At 38.8% G+C, this 17,496-nt stretch overlaps 1 protein-coding gene across 1 annotated transcript; it reads right to left on the reverse strand.

Moving 5' to 3' along the window:
* Window positions 1-2,951: 2,951 nt before the first annotated feature.
* LOC116202760 (lignin-forming anionic peroxidase-like) lies at window positions 2,952-4,767 on the reverse strand. Its single transcript, XM_031534370.1, has 2 exons — window positions 3,800-4,767; window positions 2,952-3,578 (listed from the first exon to the last, which is right to left on the reverse strand). The coding sequence occupies exons 1-2, from the start codon at window positions 4,356-4,358 to the stop codon at window positions 3,193-3,195; spliced, it is 945 nt and encodes a 314-aa protein (XP_031390230.1). The 5' UTR covers window positions 4,359-4,767; the 3' UTR covers window positions 2,952-3,192.
* Between the last annotated feature and the right edge of the window lie 12,729 nt (window positions 4,768-17,496).

The following is a 17,496-nucleotide window of genomic DNA, read 5'->3' on the forward strand; positions in this document are numbered from 1 at the left end:
CAGCAAAAGTCAAAAGGGATTTAGTAATGTCTTTGAGAAAGCCCATGAAAGCCTCTTTCCCAACAACTTATCACTATCCTCACTTTTGGTGGTTCTTAAAATCTTCTTTATCACTATTATTATTACGACTAAACACTCAAATGATATGTACTGTTGTTGTCTGTGTGAAGGCACAAAACGGAGCAGCTCATAATTATCTTTGTATTAAGCGGTTTCAGACTTGTGTAACACATATCAGATTCAATTTCTTCGGTTTTTTAGGACACTGGCATCGGCTTTTTGAAGAGAGAGGTCTTTTGAGTCGGGCTATTCTGTTTAATACAAAACAATTGGTATCAGAGCCAACCAACCTCCGGCTCTTTCATTTAGTCTATAATAAGAGGCCAGTGTTACTACTTTTACATACTCGTGAGCAGAAAAGATTCTATTTATAACAACCATGCATTTCACCCGCAACTGATCTTAGTCGTAAAATTTTCGGATATATTCGACTTCCTCGCATATATATCTTGGACTTCCTATAAATCAATGTGACGGAGTATTTTGTTTATCATTCGACCTAAAAAGTCTGCCTAGAACCTTGAAAAATAATACTTCCAAGACAAAATGTAGCTACATGGGGGCATTGACTTTGCTTTTAAAAAGTCATATTTACTAATTATGATGATTATGAAGTTGGTGGACGAAGCTATATGGGAAAGGATGGAAAGGGAAGACGCCCACAAGAGGCAAACTGGCCGTACAAAGGGCGAGCATGCACGCTCATGCATCTTTTTAGTTTTACCACTCATTAAAGGCCCTAACTTTTTGAAAATTGCCAATCATCCATCATCATTCCAAATTCTTCAACAATCCCTAATTAATCACATTATACATACATACAGATATATATACATTCTCCTCTCTTCCTTCTGACTCGACGACTCTATCCCTCTCTCTTATATATTTAAGCTCGGGTCTCTGATAGATTGATCAGTTGTCTGTTACGACTAATGTACATGTCCCTCTTGTGTCATTCTCTGTCTGTGTCTCTCTGGAGTTTCTTAGAGGGAGTATCTCTTGCAGAGACAATTTGGCATTCTGTCCACCTCCGGCCCGAGCAGATGGCGGTCTCCTGTCCATACCGGCCCCGGCCAAGAGAGTTTGGAGGGAGGCGGCCAGCATGCCAAACTCACTCTGCAAATTCCCCACTAAGAAACTCTTCTGAAGAGTGCACCGAGGTTCCCTTCGTTAACTTCTTTGCTTGTGCAAATCGTCTCTCGAACGGAATGAATTATCATGAGGTAATTAATTTAGTCATAACATGTTTGCTCAGCTCGGTGAGCTTGGAATCCCGTATTTTGCAGCTCGATTTGGAGGATCCTCTCACAGCCTCGCTCGTGGGTGAGCTACGTTCACATATATATCTTAAATTTCATGTAGTTTTTTTCTTATTGATTGATTTCTTCTGCAGCTGTTTATAATAATATTCTGTGTGTACGACGAAGTTTTTGTTTTTTTGTTTATTTTTCTTTTTTGTGTGTGTGTTTTAATTACTTAATTGAACGAGGAAGATTAGAGCTTGCATAATTAAAAATTTTACGTAAATGTGATATACTTTTATGCTGTATATGCAATTATATATGTTTTAATGTTGTTGAATATATACACACCTTTATATAAGTTTATGCATACATACCTTTATGAACTTTTTGGATGTATTGTGTATTTCTCAAAAAGATTTATGAAAGTAGGAGTAACGATTCCCATGCATGCGTAAATTCAAACGAAAATTTTTCTGATCATGCGAAATTCTCATATACTATTTTTCTTCATTCATAGAAATATGCAAGTCAACCTTATTTTCCACATAATTTAAAAATAAAAAAGAAAGAAGTATCGCAGTCCAACTCCCATGTGTTTCACATAATTAAATATTAAGCTATAATAATGGAGAAGATAAAGGAGGAGATTTTTTTGAAATAACAGAATAGTGGATTTTTTAATTTTTTATAATATTCCTTCAAAATATGAAAGATGTTTATAGTATATATATATATATATATATATATATTATGTAGTTTAACGTCTTTACCAAAAAATGTAATTTATGTAACCCAGAGAAATCTAATTTAACTTAGGAAAATGACGGTGGTTATCACAAAATGATTTTTTTTAAATAACAACAACAATAATAATAACATATAAAATAAGATATATAAGATTAAGCGGTAAAGCCTCTTTGGTTTTTTTTTTCCCCCTGAGTTTTTTCTGTTTCACTTTTATATCCATGGCAATGATGTGAGACAGCAAACTTTTCACACATGCAGTCGCGTTTGACAACATTTCTGTTAGTTGCAATTACACGTGTTTACATGCCATTGGCTCTCACGGTTCCTTGGATTCCTAGAGCGTTGACATCATCAATCTATGCCAAGCCCATGGAGTTTAGTGATTAATTTCCTCATACATGCATACATATACGTACGTACGTATGTTATATTTTTGGGTTTACATCCTAATATTCAAAAGATCAATGGGCTCTCGATTGATTCAGTCGAGTGGGGTCGGTCCATTAAGAAGTAAAGTTATCATATTATAGATTTTCTCCATTCATAAGACTCAAATTCAATACCTTAATTAAGCGTAATAAATATCGAAATACTTTTCAATCGACTTAATATTATATATATATATATATATATATGTGTTCTATTGATTAGCCAATAATTAGATGAACAGATGCATGCATGTAGGATCTGTCAGATTTTACCAGTTTCCTGGTCTTTTACGAGGAAAAGACAGAAGACACTAATGTGAATTCGTTTTGGTAATTTGGAATCTTTTTCATTTAAGTAAAATTTTGAATTCGAGTATTGTAAATAGTAAAAATTTACGAGACTCAATTAGTCTTTCGAATATCAAATGGTAAAAGAAAAAAAAGAGAGCAACAATATTATAAAAATTTCAAATGACAAGATGTAATTCAATTTATGATTATTAGTTTCCCCAATAACAAAACGAACAGATTGTTAATTAATTGACTACAAATTGACCTCCATAAATTGATGATGGAAATGCATTATGCGTATACTTGGGAAAAACAAAGGAATGAATACAATAAAAATTGACAGACGGTCACACTTCTGCACAAAGTTTTGCATAAATTTTTGGAAATTAAGGAGAAGTGAAGTTCCGTATTGCCCGTGGGAATTAGTTAACAGCGCTGCAAATCCTCCTTATTTGCCCTTGTGAACCGGTAAGAGGTTCAATATCTGCCATTTTGATCATGGCGGCGGAAAAGTCGGCCTTGAACTTTGCCGGGTCCTTGCTGTACTCTGACACAATGTTGTCTGTCGATCCACCGTTGAACAAAACCTGATCCGATGTCAAGAGCCCCTTCTTCTGCATCAGGTTTTTGAAGTAGTTGTTGTCAAATGAGTTGGGAGTCACTAGGTCGAGTGGGGCTAAGTTGGAGTCGCCCCCGCTCGCTGGGCATTTCCTCCTACGGGTGCTGGCGAACCCAGCATCGATGGTCCCATTGGCGTAGATTCGGTCGCGGAATGTGAAGCACTGTGCTTGTCCGAGTGTGTGGGCACCTATCCAAATTAGTTCATAGTTAGACCACGATCATAGAAGTTGATCTACCTAATTGGGCCTTAGCGTTTGGGTTGGGTTTGGGCTATGATTATCAACATTACAGTAGAGTCGGTCCAATAGCGTCCCTAACATATACAAATTAAAATTCTCTACACTTAATTTAAATTTTTGGATCGGATTGGTCCATCATAAATTCAAATTTAAAATAACTTGATCTTACCTGAGAGTGCAACCATGTCCCTGGCACTGAGTCCCTTCTTGGCAAAGGCACCGATGAGGGTCTCAAGGTCGGCGCCGAAGAAAGGAAGGTCGGTCAAAGCCTGAGACGGGTTTCCAGTGGTGGAGTCCCTCCGCCCGAGCTTGACGGTCCAAGAAGGCCCGCCGACCATGACCGAAGCATCTCGGGCTGCTACGGTTAGTATATCCGCACACGATACCACACCTGGGCATATTTTCTCTACTTGTGACTTTGCATTGTCGATGATTTCATATCCCCGAGCGGAGTTCTGGTTCGGTGCGGCTTCCCTTTCGCCTCCATCTTTCAGCAGTATTGATGCATCGCATCCCTGAACAAAGCAGTCATGGAAATGGAGGCGGATGAGAGAGGCAGCCATCCTGCGTTCCCTCGAGATGGACGTCCTGATGGCAGTTCTTATGGTGCTGAGGGCATTCGGGCATGTCTGGTCGTAGAACGTGGAAGAGAGCTGCGCATGGCATGACGTACTCATGATGATGAGAAGCATTAATAGGATGAAATGGAAACTTCTAGTAATTGCCATAGCTGATCTTGCTATGATGTGGATGTATTCGTAAACTTTGTTGAAGTTTAGGCAAATGGCTAGAGAGAGTACAAAAGCCTTGAAGACGAAGGAATAAGAAGAAGACGAAGGCTGAGGGAGTGCTGGATATGATTGAATGAGGCAAGATCTTTGTCTATTTATAAGCTCAATTTCCCTGTCTGATCTTGGCTTTAATTATTTTATTTCTGGAATTTTTTCTTTTAATGCATATATACAAACGCGTAGTCAACTTATATATATATATATATATATTACACATATATATAATGTTATATTAGCAAAAAGGGGTCAACATTGTACCACTTTTGTGTGTGTATATATATATATATATATATATATAGTCCTGTGAATGTCTAGGCTTATGATATATTTTATTTTAACAGCCCTTTTGAAAGTCAAAAGTACATACAATGAAGATATTGTTACGATCGATGGTGTCTTAAATTTATTTTATGGGCAAACTCGTATATATTCTTTTTTCGGTGCAGAGGGGGGCTAAACGCCCGGTACAAACTCGTATATATTCTAATTCCACAAAAACATGCATGCAGTGAAGATATTGTGAGGATCGATACTGTCTCGGATCCCTTCTGCGAAAAAGAGAGTAACAATCGTCATTAATGCCTTACGTACTAAGAGATATACATCAACTGATCGATGAACCGGTCAAGCAAGGACTGAGTAATCAACACTATGAATTGCAGCATTAATGACGGTACAATACAAGGAGAATTTTTTGCAAGGATGTTTATGGAACGACCAGTAGTCATGGACAAGCACGCATTATTCTCTATTCAGTAGTTTGATTTGATCAAGGACTTAATTACTAGATCTAACAAGAAGTATAAAGAATGTCTACTAATGACTCATAGCACTAGTCGACCCTCAGAGAATGATTGAGGTTAATTAATTTCCCATACGCTAACTTCACACAGATTGCCTCACCTAAGAGAGAGCGACCAGTCATATAACAACGTTCGATAATTTGGATCTGGCACCCGTAAATACTAAATACCACACGTGTGTTGTAAACTAATATAGTTTATTCACACAAATCACAATCTCTTAATTATCTTCGACATTTGACTCGAGTAAGATTTGCTAGGAATTATACTGATCACGACGTTCTGATAAAGGATAAACCAAGCAAATGTATAGCAGACGAATATTCTACACTGAACTGTTATTAGATGAAGGTCAAATTGTTTTGCCCTGAAGAAAAGTCAAAGTGTCCTTAATTATCATTAAAACTGGCATGCATTTGCCCAAGAAACGAATTGTTCCTCTTCGGAGAAGAAGTCTCTCTTTTATGACATTTGACAAAATTAATCTAACCCGATCCGCGCACAACTTGTGGCCTAGCCATGCCTTTGCAGCTGACAGCTTTGATCCAACATTGTATCTGAAATCTTTCTTCTTCCGAGTCAACAAAATAGAAAAAGTCTTTTCTTCGGCACCTAATTTGATTAGCTCCGTCAGTATAATCGATGTCGTCTTTCATATACGGCCGCAATATAACTAACAAGCAAATTTCATTTTGTGAGAATTTGCTAGCTAGTTGTACATGAATTTACTAAATGCTAATGAAGTATAGATTTTTTTTTTGTTAGTATAAATTTCTTGGTTTACACTTTACGTTATCATGTTTTATATTACAGGCAAAATGATTGGTCCAATATGTATCATAAATTATTATAACATAATAATTAAGGTGTCATTAGATCATTTCCCAAAAAGGGATTTAGCAGACATTTTGGCTAATTAAAAAATAATTAACTAATCTTCTTTTCCACCGAAAAAATAATTAATTAATCTTCGTGAAAGTTGCCGTCACTCATTTGCGAATATAGTAATGGGCATATAAATATCGTACTCGTCGAGCTTGATTGCTTTGAAAGATCTGATTATGACCGACCGTGGTAAGCTAATGACTTAATAATAAGATGACATCATTGAGATTCTGTACTGCAATTTGTATTATATAAAATTCAACCTGGGAAGACTTTATTTTGTTTTCACGCACTCTCCCAAGAAATGTCCGTCCAGTTAACATCATACAAATTGAACCCTTCGGCCTTAAGTAATTTATCAAATATACATGTATGATCCAATATTGCGGTTAAAATTATATATTGATTGCACCATTTTATTCTGAAGTGTTGAGACATATAAAACAACTCCAAATCCCAGTTTTCACTTTTCACTGGGGATTCTAAGAGTCGATGGAAGGTCTGATTTAGCCAATGGTTGGTGACGTTGGTATGCTACATACGTACTACGCGCTCATTGTTCGAGTGGTTTCTTTTTTTCACTCTTCTGCTGGAGTCTGCCTTGGAGGAACCCCCCAATATCTATTCCTGTAATTTTTTATTGAGCATTTATATACTTGTTTTCCATTTTGATAAAATTCTCAATACTTACCAAGAAAAAAAAAACTATATATAGAGCCTGCGGGACATTTATATATATATATATATCATAGACGAACATGTGTCGTAATTCCATGCTAAAGGAATAGTATAATCTTTGGAAAAAAAAAGAGAAGGAATAATATTAAAAAAAAAACTACTCTTGAGGAATTTCATACTGTTCAAGAATCTTCTTAGGAGGAAAGGTCCATATGGCATTTGTTTTCTGTGTGCTTGAAATTATGAATATAGAAGAATTATTCTATGGGTGGGGGGTGGGTATATCCCGAATTACAAAAATCAAATGGATATTTAATTAATCAACTAAAATAACATCCATGAATTAGCTCTAGTGGAAATTCATCAGCTTACACTTATAATTAGAACAGAAGAAGAAGGAACCGATAAATTCGACTTAATTTTCGGTGCATTTGAGTATGTGAATAAATATTGAAAAGGAGATGTCTGAATTCAAATTTCGTCTTGTCGCGGTCCGCATCCGTGCGACTGATCGCACGGCTTGAAAGTGTCCACCTTCTCATGGAGATGCGTGACGAACACGCGTGAAAAGGAGTGGCCGCTACCTGTTTACGACCCGAAGATCGAGACCGGTGAGTTGCCCGGGTCTAGTGGTAAGGGATACACCTAGTTTGCTAAGGCATATGGTCTTGCGAAACCCGAAGTTCCGAATTCGAGGGTTTTGTTACGTGCATGCCAATATCCCGCACGTCCTACTGATACTCTAGTATGTCTAGGGTTTGCCATTTTCATTCATTTACCGCTTGATTTAAATTCCGCACATCTTGCTATTTTTGACATCGTAAATTCGTCGACATGATTGCTTCGATTTAAGGTCGAAAGAAAAGCGGATCCTCAGGTCAGGGGATCAGTCCGCCGTCCTCGCATTTCCGCTAACCAGACCGTGATGGACGGTTCACTGTGTGAACCAGATCCGTGACTTGTGTGGTTCCGCTCGTCTCGGGGACTCGTAAACTGACTCGATTGGTTCCGACTCTCAAACTCCTCGCTTGCCGACCGGGATCGTTACATAAATAAATATACAGATAAATACCTCACAATGTATTCTCAAATAATAAATGCAAATTACAACAAATGGATCTGGTCGACTCACGTTCGACCAATATTCCGCTCATGTTCACCGTGTAATTTGAACAACTGAAACCGAAATTAAAGTGTCGTGGGCTCATGAGAGTCAGAGATTGGGTCCGATCGACTCGACGTATTTCAAGAGGACATAACGGTTCTCGAGATAGCCATGGGACCGATCGAGCTCCCAAGTGATTATCTAACCTCGTTTCACATGTCCTAACTTGAGTCATCATCCGTATGGATACTAAACGGGTTGAGACAGTGACTGAAGGTGAGACTCCATATTGCACTTGGGTCGCGCACGCTTGGTGTGTAGGGGCATTGGATGCCGTGATCGACAGTAAAGGGGCGTTGGACTCCGTGATCGACAGTAAAGGGGCGTTGACCCCATGTGCATCGTATTTTATTGGCACGAGCTCGGACTACATGAAATCAGATGAAACAAATAAAAAGCAGATCAAGACAGAAGAAAATAGACAAGTTGTGTATTATCGCCGGATTTATGTGATTAACAAATTATGAACCGGGATTGCTTAACAGACAAGTTCCTACACTAAACAGACAAATTGGATGATGTATTCAATGTGGATCGGTTATGGACTGCCCTGGGAGGGTATGTTGCATTCGACAATATTTAAAGGAATCTGACAGACATAACGTCTGTAATCAAATCTCGAATATGTGGGTCGCTTTTAAATTGTTCTGTTTGGTAATAATGTGGCTTTAACAGGTTTTGACAGATGTGTGTTTTCGTCTAAAACTCGAAACCTAATCTTTTGCTTGACTATTTGCCTGTGTCTGATCAAGCCGAGTTTGAGATTAATTCGTCTTTCGTATTTTGACCCGTTCTAAGCACAAATTTAAGGAAACGGGGGCATGAAACACCATGAGGGTACCAGGATCTTTGCACATATCCCATGAGGGACCGAACAACCTTTCACTGGCTGTCCCTGCTCGTGCCTCTAATCCAATTCCTAAAGCGCCCGAATTTATATTAGGATAACAAAAACATACCGACAGAAAAAGGGAGGGTGTATGAATGATAATTGCACCTTGACAGGTGCCCGTCCTTTTCCTCATTCGGTATGTTTCAGTCATCCTAATGCATAGGGTGTCGGTAAATCGAGAACTGGTAATCATGCCTTTAAACTGAAAAACGTGTGTGCGTGTGACAAATCGATACCACATGACACGAATTATCGAAAGTTAGTAGCCGGTGTTGACCGATCCCTTGGATCTACTAGGGTCGTGAAGGCCCCGAGAGAGAGCCAAGAAACCCGTTGCTACACCCGGAAGTGGTCTAAGAAGGACTCATGTGCTTCGACTTGAGTTACCTCGAATCGGGCCCAGACTCAAGTCAAAATACACGAGTACTCCCTAGATATCCACGCTACGTGTGTCATGTATCTTGGTGCTTTTAAACTGTGAGTTTTAAAATGGCATGTCCAATAGTTCTAGAACTGTCGACGTGATTACAGATTATTGACCGGTTCGTGTAATTTATTTAAAAAAAGTCGAGTGATTTACTTAGCTAAGTGAAACATCCCGATTATCCCATATGTGGAATTATTGAGTTAATTGAAATCTTGCCGATTGCTTTAAATTTGTGGGTTTCAGGCCTTCGAGCCAGCCATTGATGGACCGTTCGATAAAAGCCTTAGTTCCCGATCGTATGGAAATCAAATCCGAGTTTTAACCAGAGTTTTCATGATTAATTTGATTCGTGCAGATTTTACTCAAAAACACATTTAAACACTCTAAAGCACATGAATATAGGCAAAAATGATCACGATAAAATTTAATTTGTCGGTTTTAAGTCCGGGTGATTAATTAAGCCGGTTTTGGTGCGTTGAATTGGTTTTATTCATTTAAAGTCGAGTGAGCATGAAATTAATTTGTGTGGATTCATTCTTGCTTCAAACAACCGGTTTTAAGGTCAATAATTAAAAGGGGTTTTTACCTAAAATGGCCCATGGTTTGTCCGTTTTGTCAAATCTATCTTATGTTTTTTTTTGTCAAATCTATCCCATTATTTACTTTTTGCATCAAATCTATCCCGGCGTTATCTTTTCTGTCGACATCTAATGGCCGTGCTGACGTGGCACGTGGAGAGATAGTGGGTCACACTTGCCACGTAGGCGCCACGCCAGCACGGCCGTTAGATGTCGACAGAAAAGATAACGCCGTGATAGATTTGATGCAAAAAAGTAAACCATGTGATAGATTTGACCAAAAAAAAGAATATGATAGATTTGACAAAACGGACAAACCATGGGTCATTTTAGGTAAATACCCCATAATTAAAATATTCAAATTCATGTTCGAGTCGATTTTTATCACAACATGCCGATTTTAAAATACGAGTTCATGCCTTTCGTTTTCTTTTCAACCAAGATTCAATTCATGATATCATCTGGCATGCTAGCATCTAGTCAACTGAGTAATGAAGCCCTAAACATGACGCTAAGTGACGTAGCGTACATGCGAGTAACCTGTCGCAGACCCGTTGATTCGCGCATGAATACCGATACTACGACCTTCAATTCTTATTGATTCTTCGAATACCTAGGTAATTTGCATCTAACTCGAACAAATCCGAGAATTGGGCAAAGAGCACGAAAGTTCCAATTTTTATTGATAATCCAAAAACAATTCCTTTAGCCCTAGGGCTTACAAAGCTTAAATGTGGTTTAAAAAAACCTAAATCGCACAAAAAGAAATAAACTTTCCTAAAATTGCGAAACACCCTAATTAACATAAAATTCCCTGTTTGAGACCCTAAACGATGGAATTCACATAAAATATCGAAATTTCATACCTTAGGCTATGAGTTTTGCTCCAGATGCCGTTTCCAATGAGATAAGGTTGTCAGAACCTATTTTTTTTCAGGTACCAATTTTCCAGTTTGCCGCATCATTCTCCCACGGATGGAGAGAATTCGCCCTCGAATTGTAATTGTCCGAGCTATCACCTTGATCTTCACGAATAGAGAGATTAATATGCTTCTGCTGCTTTCTCATTTGCCACTTGAATGCCTTATTCTCTTTGCGAACTCTTTCTCTTAATTCTTGGTACATAAAATTTCGTACACCTATTAGCAAATAAACACTTTTATTGAATCTTTGCTTTCTTGATCGAGACACGTGCACTTCGACCAACTTTGGCAACTGAATAACCTCTGAAATCGGCACCGTAAGCATCCATGCATCTTTCTTTGCATTGAAAATTTCTTCATTTAGAATATCCTCAATCTGATCACAATACTGAAAAAGTTTATCACCTCCAATATCCTTTAATACGGATTTGTTGACGACAAACGTTGGTTTTCCTCTGATACCAACTGACGCAGCGTACACGCGAGTAACCTGTCGCAGATCCGTTGATTCGTGCATGAATACTGGAACTACGACATTTAATCCCTATTGAATTTTCGAATACCTAGGTAATTGGCATCCAACTCAAATAAATTCGAGAATTGGGCAAAGAGCACGAAAGATCCAATTTTTATTGATAATCCAAAAACAACTCCTTTATCCCTAAGGCTTACAAAGCTTAAATAGGGTTTAAAAAAGCCTAAATCGCACAAAAAGAAATAAACTTTCCTAAAATTGCGAAAACACCATAATTAACATAAAATTGCATGTTTGAGACCCTAAATGATGTAATTTGCCTAAAATATCGAAATTTCATAGCCATAGGCTATGAGTTTTGCTCCGGAGGCCGTTTCCAATGAGATAAGGTCATCAGAACCTATTTTTCTTTATGTACCAATTTTCCAGCTCATCTGCCGCATCATTAAATACAAATTCTGTAACTTCTTCTTGATTTTCATCGGGATATATATCGAAAACTGGATTGACTTCATCATATGATATGTCTTCGATCCTCCAATCTAGTTCGTTCTCCTCCGCAACACGACGTTGATTAGTCGTTCTTCGGGGTGGCATCGTTGATCCAAGAACGAATGCGTCTCTGATATCAATTGACGCAGCGTACACGTGAGTAACCTGTCGCAGACCCGTTAATTCGCGCATGAATACCGGAACTACGACCTTCAATCCCTATTGATTCTTCGAATATCTAGGTACTTGGCATCCAACTCGAACAAATCCGAGAATAGAGCAAAGACTATGAAGGCCCCAATTTTTATTAATAATCCAAAAATAACTCCTTTAGTCCTAGGGCTTACAAAGCTTAAATAGGGTTTAAAAAAACCTAAATCGTACAAAAAGAAATAAACTTTCATAAAATTGTGAAAACACCCTAATTAACATTAAATTGTCTGTTTGAGGCCCTAAGCGATGGAATTCGCCTAAAATATCAAAATTTCATAGCCTAAGGCTATGAGTTTTGCTCCGAAGGCCGTTTTCAATGAGATAAGATCGTCAAAATCTATTTTTCTTCAAGTACTAATTTTTCAACATTTCTGCCGTATCACTAAGTCTGAGCATTATACCTCTCGTGTGCTAATGTCAGAAGTGTTGGGTATCCCTCTAATTTGGAGGAAGTTGGGCTCAAATTGTATTGGGCTTTTATCGGGCCTTAATAAGCCCAAGAACCCATTTTATTAGGGTTTTTGTTTCAGCAAATCAGCTGAGGTATAAATAGCAGCAGAACAGCTGCAGATTAGGGTAGAGCGGCAGAAGTGCAGCAGCATAGCAGCACAAAACCAGGGAAGAGCAGACAGCAGAATTCGAAGAGCAGGGGCAGCGCGCAGCTGGAGATCAAACCTCGATCGGGACATCAAACGAACTCCGATTGGGACGAAATTTTGACAGCAGCTTCACAACACGTGGGGCTAACTTCTGAACGGTCAGAATTTCTATTCGAGCTCTGTAGGTGCTGTTTCAGCTGATTTTGTGAACCACCCGGTGTGGGTGACGAATTTAGTATTTGGGTGATCCAAGAGAGTGTTTCTCTTGAGTTTGGTGATCCAAGGGTTTACCCTTGATGAAAGACATTGTATAATCTTCATAGTGGATCGTTGATTCGGAGTTGGTCCCGTGGTTTTTCCCCACATTGGGGTTTTCCACGTAAAATTCTTTGTGTTGTTTTACTTTACTGCTTGTTGGTTGATTTGATTAGTTCCTATCTCGATTACACTAGAAGGGGAGGAAGATTAATCGCTGCGTTATTGTTTGGTTGAGTACATCCCTAACCCCAACAAGTGGTATCAAAGCTTCGGGTTAGAGAAGTTTGAGTTTTTTCGGTGTTTTCGAGATGGAGGAGTCTACAGGATCCATGTTCAAGTTGAATGCAACCAACTACTCTATATGGAAGTCTCGGATGGAGGATCTTCTATTTTGCAGGGATTTGTACGATCCTATTGAAGGGGATTCCGCGAAACCCAAAGATAAGGATGACAAGGCTTGGGAACGCACAAATCGGAAGACTATTGGTTTGATTCGGCAGTGGATAGACAATAGTATTTATCATCATGTTGCTCAGGAGACAAATGCGAAAGCTTTGTGGGATAAATTGACAAATCTCTATGCGAGGAAGACACCACAAAATAAGGCATTCCTCGTGAAGAAGCTGGTTCATCTTCGTTTCCAGGATGGAGGTGATATGGCTGCGCACATGAGTAATTTCCAGGATATTATTAACCAGTTGACGAACCTGGAGATAATATTACCCGATGAGTTGCAGGCCTGTCTACTTTTAGGGACTCTACCGGATAATTGGGACACACTTGTGGTTGCATTAAGCAATTCTGCGCCAAACGGGAAGCTATCGTTGGCTACGGTGACAGACAGTTTATTTAATGAGGAGACTAGAAGGAAAGGCACAGGAATTTCCATTCAGTCTGAAGCTTTGGTTACTGAACAACGGGGGAGAAGTCAAAGCAGAAATTTCTCTTCCAAGCATAGTAACTCACGTGGCAAATCGAGGGGTAGATCAAAGTCGAAGACGAGGAAAGTGGTCACTTGCTATCACTGTGGAAAGGAGGGACACTACAAAAGGGAGTGTAGAGCTCTGAAGAAAAATCAGAATGGCAACGGTGAGAGCAAGAAGGAAGAAGGTACTACAGTAGTTGTTGGGAATTGGTGTATGCCCTAGAGGCAATCTATAATCAGTTCTGTAATATGATATCTATTTCATTATATTACGAGGCATATCTGTTATTGTGTAGATTGCGCTAAATATGATTTTACACAATAATGTCCTTGGAATAGTAGGTTCAATAGGCATGAGATCCTATAATTAATGAACATTATTCCTAAATGTCCATAGTCAAAGTATTATCGTTAATTAGGACAACGATAATACGGTTAGACTAGTGTGAGTGTTGATTGATGACCAAGTCTCATAGGTCATGGATATGGAGATATCAAATCACACCACATGTATACATTAAGAGTAATGTGTATTGGACTGATCCACCATGAGATTGCTACATGGGTTGTTACGTGACTGTCATTAGCATATCTCAAAGTGACTATAGTGTAATGGTCCTTTGACTTGAGGTCACCATAGATTCCTACATGTAATGTCATATACTTTGATACTGTCAAACGCCACTGTAACAGGATGGTTATAAAGACAGTTATTGGGTATACTACAGAGCATGGAGAGGAATGTGAGTGATCAAGATAGGATTTGTCCCTCCTACGAAACGGGAGCGATATCTCACGGCCACTTGGTGGTTAAGTCTAAAAGTGTATGCATACCCAAATGAGTCGATATAACGATATCGAGCTCATTTGTTCTGATAGACTTAACCGGTAAACCAAGAAAAAGAGATATTGAGCCATACAAGGATGTCATCGACCATGCCTTGGGCTCAATAGAGATATAGAGGACAAAGGGATTATATTACACGGTAACGTAGGTCACGAGATTCGTCGAGAAATTGACTTTCCGATTACTTGAGTAATATTGATGCATTGCTAGATGCCGCTCACTGTTTGTAATATTGAAATAGAGATTTCGATATTACTATCAACGTAATTGGGAACCTACAGGGTCACACACTACGACTAAATTGACGAGATATTTTGAAACAAATAAAATCGTCTAATAGAGATTAGATGATTTAGGTGCGACCAATTAATCGGATATTTAATGAGATTAAATTTACCGATTAATTAGACCCGATTTATTTGATTTAATGGTGTGCTAAGTGGCTATTTTTTATTGAACCACTTGGAGTCTATTATATGGTAACACATGGGCCAATTGTATAATGACACTTAACCATGCACTTGGCTCTTGAGATTCTTAATTTCTCTTATCCCACATCGGTAGGACAAGCAAGTTGCCCCCATCCCCAAGCCTATATATATGTGTATATATATGGCAGTAAGTATGGGTAATAGTGTATGCATATATATGTGATATATATGTATGCATAAATATATATATATGCTTATATATAAAAGCGCACACATATTATATATATATGCTAATATATATATGTACGTGCATATATGTGTGCATATAAAATATATATAATTTAGGTTGAATTGTTCAACTCAAATTAGGTCCATTAGTCTAAAAAATTTCGGGTGTCGCATCGGTGTTTCTTTCGAGTGTTGGTCGCTAGCACCGCCGATCTCGAAAACTCGTCGACAAAGTCGGTGTGGATTCCAGTAGAGGCGTCACGCGTGGGACGCTCGGTCGACAACTTTAAATATTCCAGGTACGTTTTTATTTACTCTTATTCTTCTAGTAGGTTTTGGAATTAGTTTCACGGGTAGGAAATTTTGAATTTCTGTTCCTTTTCGCTTCCGCTGCGCCCCGTGGAACTAGCAATTGGTATCAGAGCCTAGCTAGTTAGAATCTGAGTAGATAATAGCATAAAATATGATTTTATGCTTGGTACTGGTATGATTATGTTTGATATTTGCGGTGCATGACTGTTAGACATGGACTATGTCCTAGTTGTGTTAGTATAATAGTTATACGTGTGGACTATTATGTAATAGTTACATAATAGTGTATAGTGAGATAGATTAAATGTTAATCAAATCCCTCAAAATATTAAGTCCATATCCTTCCACCGTGTAACGCTCGTCAAGACCAAGATCGATGAGTGTGTAGACCTTGCCTTCGCAGGATGCCCTTATCTATCCTAGTAAGACGTTGTGTTTACCAATGGGTCGGACTTAACTGAGCAAGCCTAATAGGATTAGGAGTTCAGAGGCATGTAGTTGGGCAAAGATCTATAAGATAGATTTGAATAAGGAGTTATTCACTCAACTAATCAAGAGTTGCATGTGATGCAATTGGGAAAGTGAGTTCCCTACCTAAATAGCCACTTCTGGGTGAATCAGCCCTCGCTGACTCAGAGCTTGGTGAGATATGGATCTTGAGCTACTATGAGAATGATATTCTCTGAATCAATGTTGAGGGTCATTGATTTGATATAAATAGAGGGAGCAATATTTATAAAGTCCTCATTAAATATTGTTGTGTCATAATACTTATTTTGTATATTTCTATGGTAGTAACCATGGCAGGGAGCACTTCTAGTACTTTCTGTTTGCGATCCGTCCTTGATAAGGACAAACTGTCAGGGAATAATTTCCTTGGTTGGTATCGAAACTTGAGAATTGTTCTCACCCAAGAAAAGAAGCTATATGTCTTAGAGCAACCTCTTCTTGCGCCACCGCCTGACGATGCCCCCCAAGCTGAGAAAGATGCTTATAGTAAGCATCATGATGATGCCGTAAACGTCGGATGTCTCATGTTAGTCACCATGGACTCGGAGCTTCAGAAGCAACACGAGAACATGAAGGCGTACGATATGATCGTGCATCTCAGGCAGCTCTATCAAGAGCAGGCCCGACATGAGAGATTCGAGATCTCTAAAGCACTTTTTCAAGCAAGGTTGACTGAGGGTAGCCCGGTGGGTCTTCATGTACTCAAGATGATTGGGTACGTTGAGACTCTGGGAAGACTGGGATTTCCTCTTGGTCAAGAGTTGGCCACAGATTTAGTCCTACAGTCGCTGCCCAGCAGTTATAGTCAGTTCATTATGAGCTATAATATGAATGACTACAATAAACCATTGCCTGAACTGCTTAGCATGTTGAGAACAGCTGAGCATGATATCAGCAAGGGGACGTCCGTTCTAATGGTCCAAGGGACCAAAAGAAAGGGCAAGAGCAAGAGTAAAGGCAAGAAGGCTAAAGGTGCATCCAATTTTGACTTGGGTGCGTTGAAGCCTAAAGCCAAGGTGGCGAAGAATGATTACTGCTTCCATTGTGGCAACACTGGACATTGGAAGCGGAATTGTAAGATATACCTGGAAGAGTTGAAGAAGAAGAAGGGAAGTGAGACTTCCACTTCAGGTATCCATGTTATAGAGATTAATGTATCTACTACTTCTACATCTTGGGTATTAGATACCGGATGTGGTGCTCATATTTGTGGAAATATGCAGGACCTAAAGGACAGTAGATCGTTGACAAAGGGCGAGGTGGACCTACGAGTTGGAAATGGAGCAAGAGTTGCTACATTAATTGTAGGGACTTATCACCTAGTTTTACCTACTGGGCTTGTATTAGATCTTAACGACTGTTATTATGTACCTGCTATTAGTAGAAACATAATATCTGTTTCTTGTTTGGACAAGAAGGGATTTTGTTTCACTA

This window comes from Punica granatum, chromosome 4 (assembly GCF_007655135.1).
Source record: "Punica granatum isolate Tunisia-2019 chromosome 4, ASM765513v2, whole genome shotgun sequence".
NCBI classification, from domain to species: Eukaryota; Viridiplantae; Streptophyta; class Magnoliopsida; order Myrtales; family Lythraceae; genus Punica; species Punica granatum.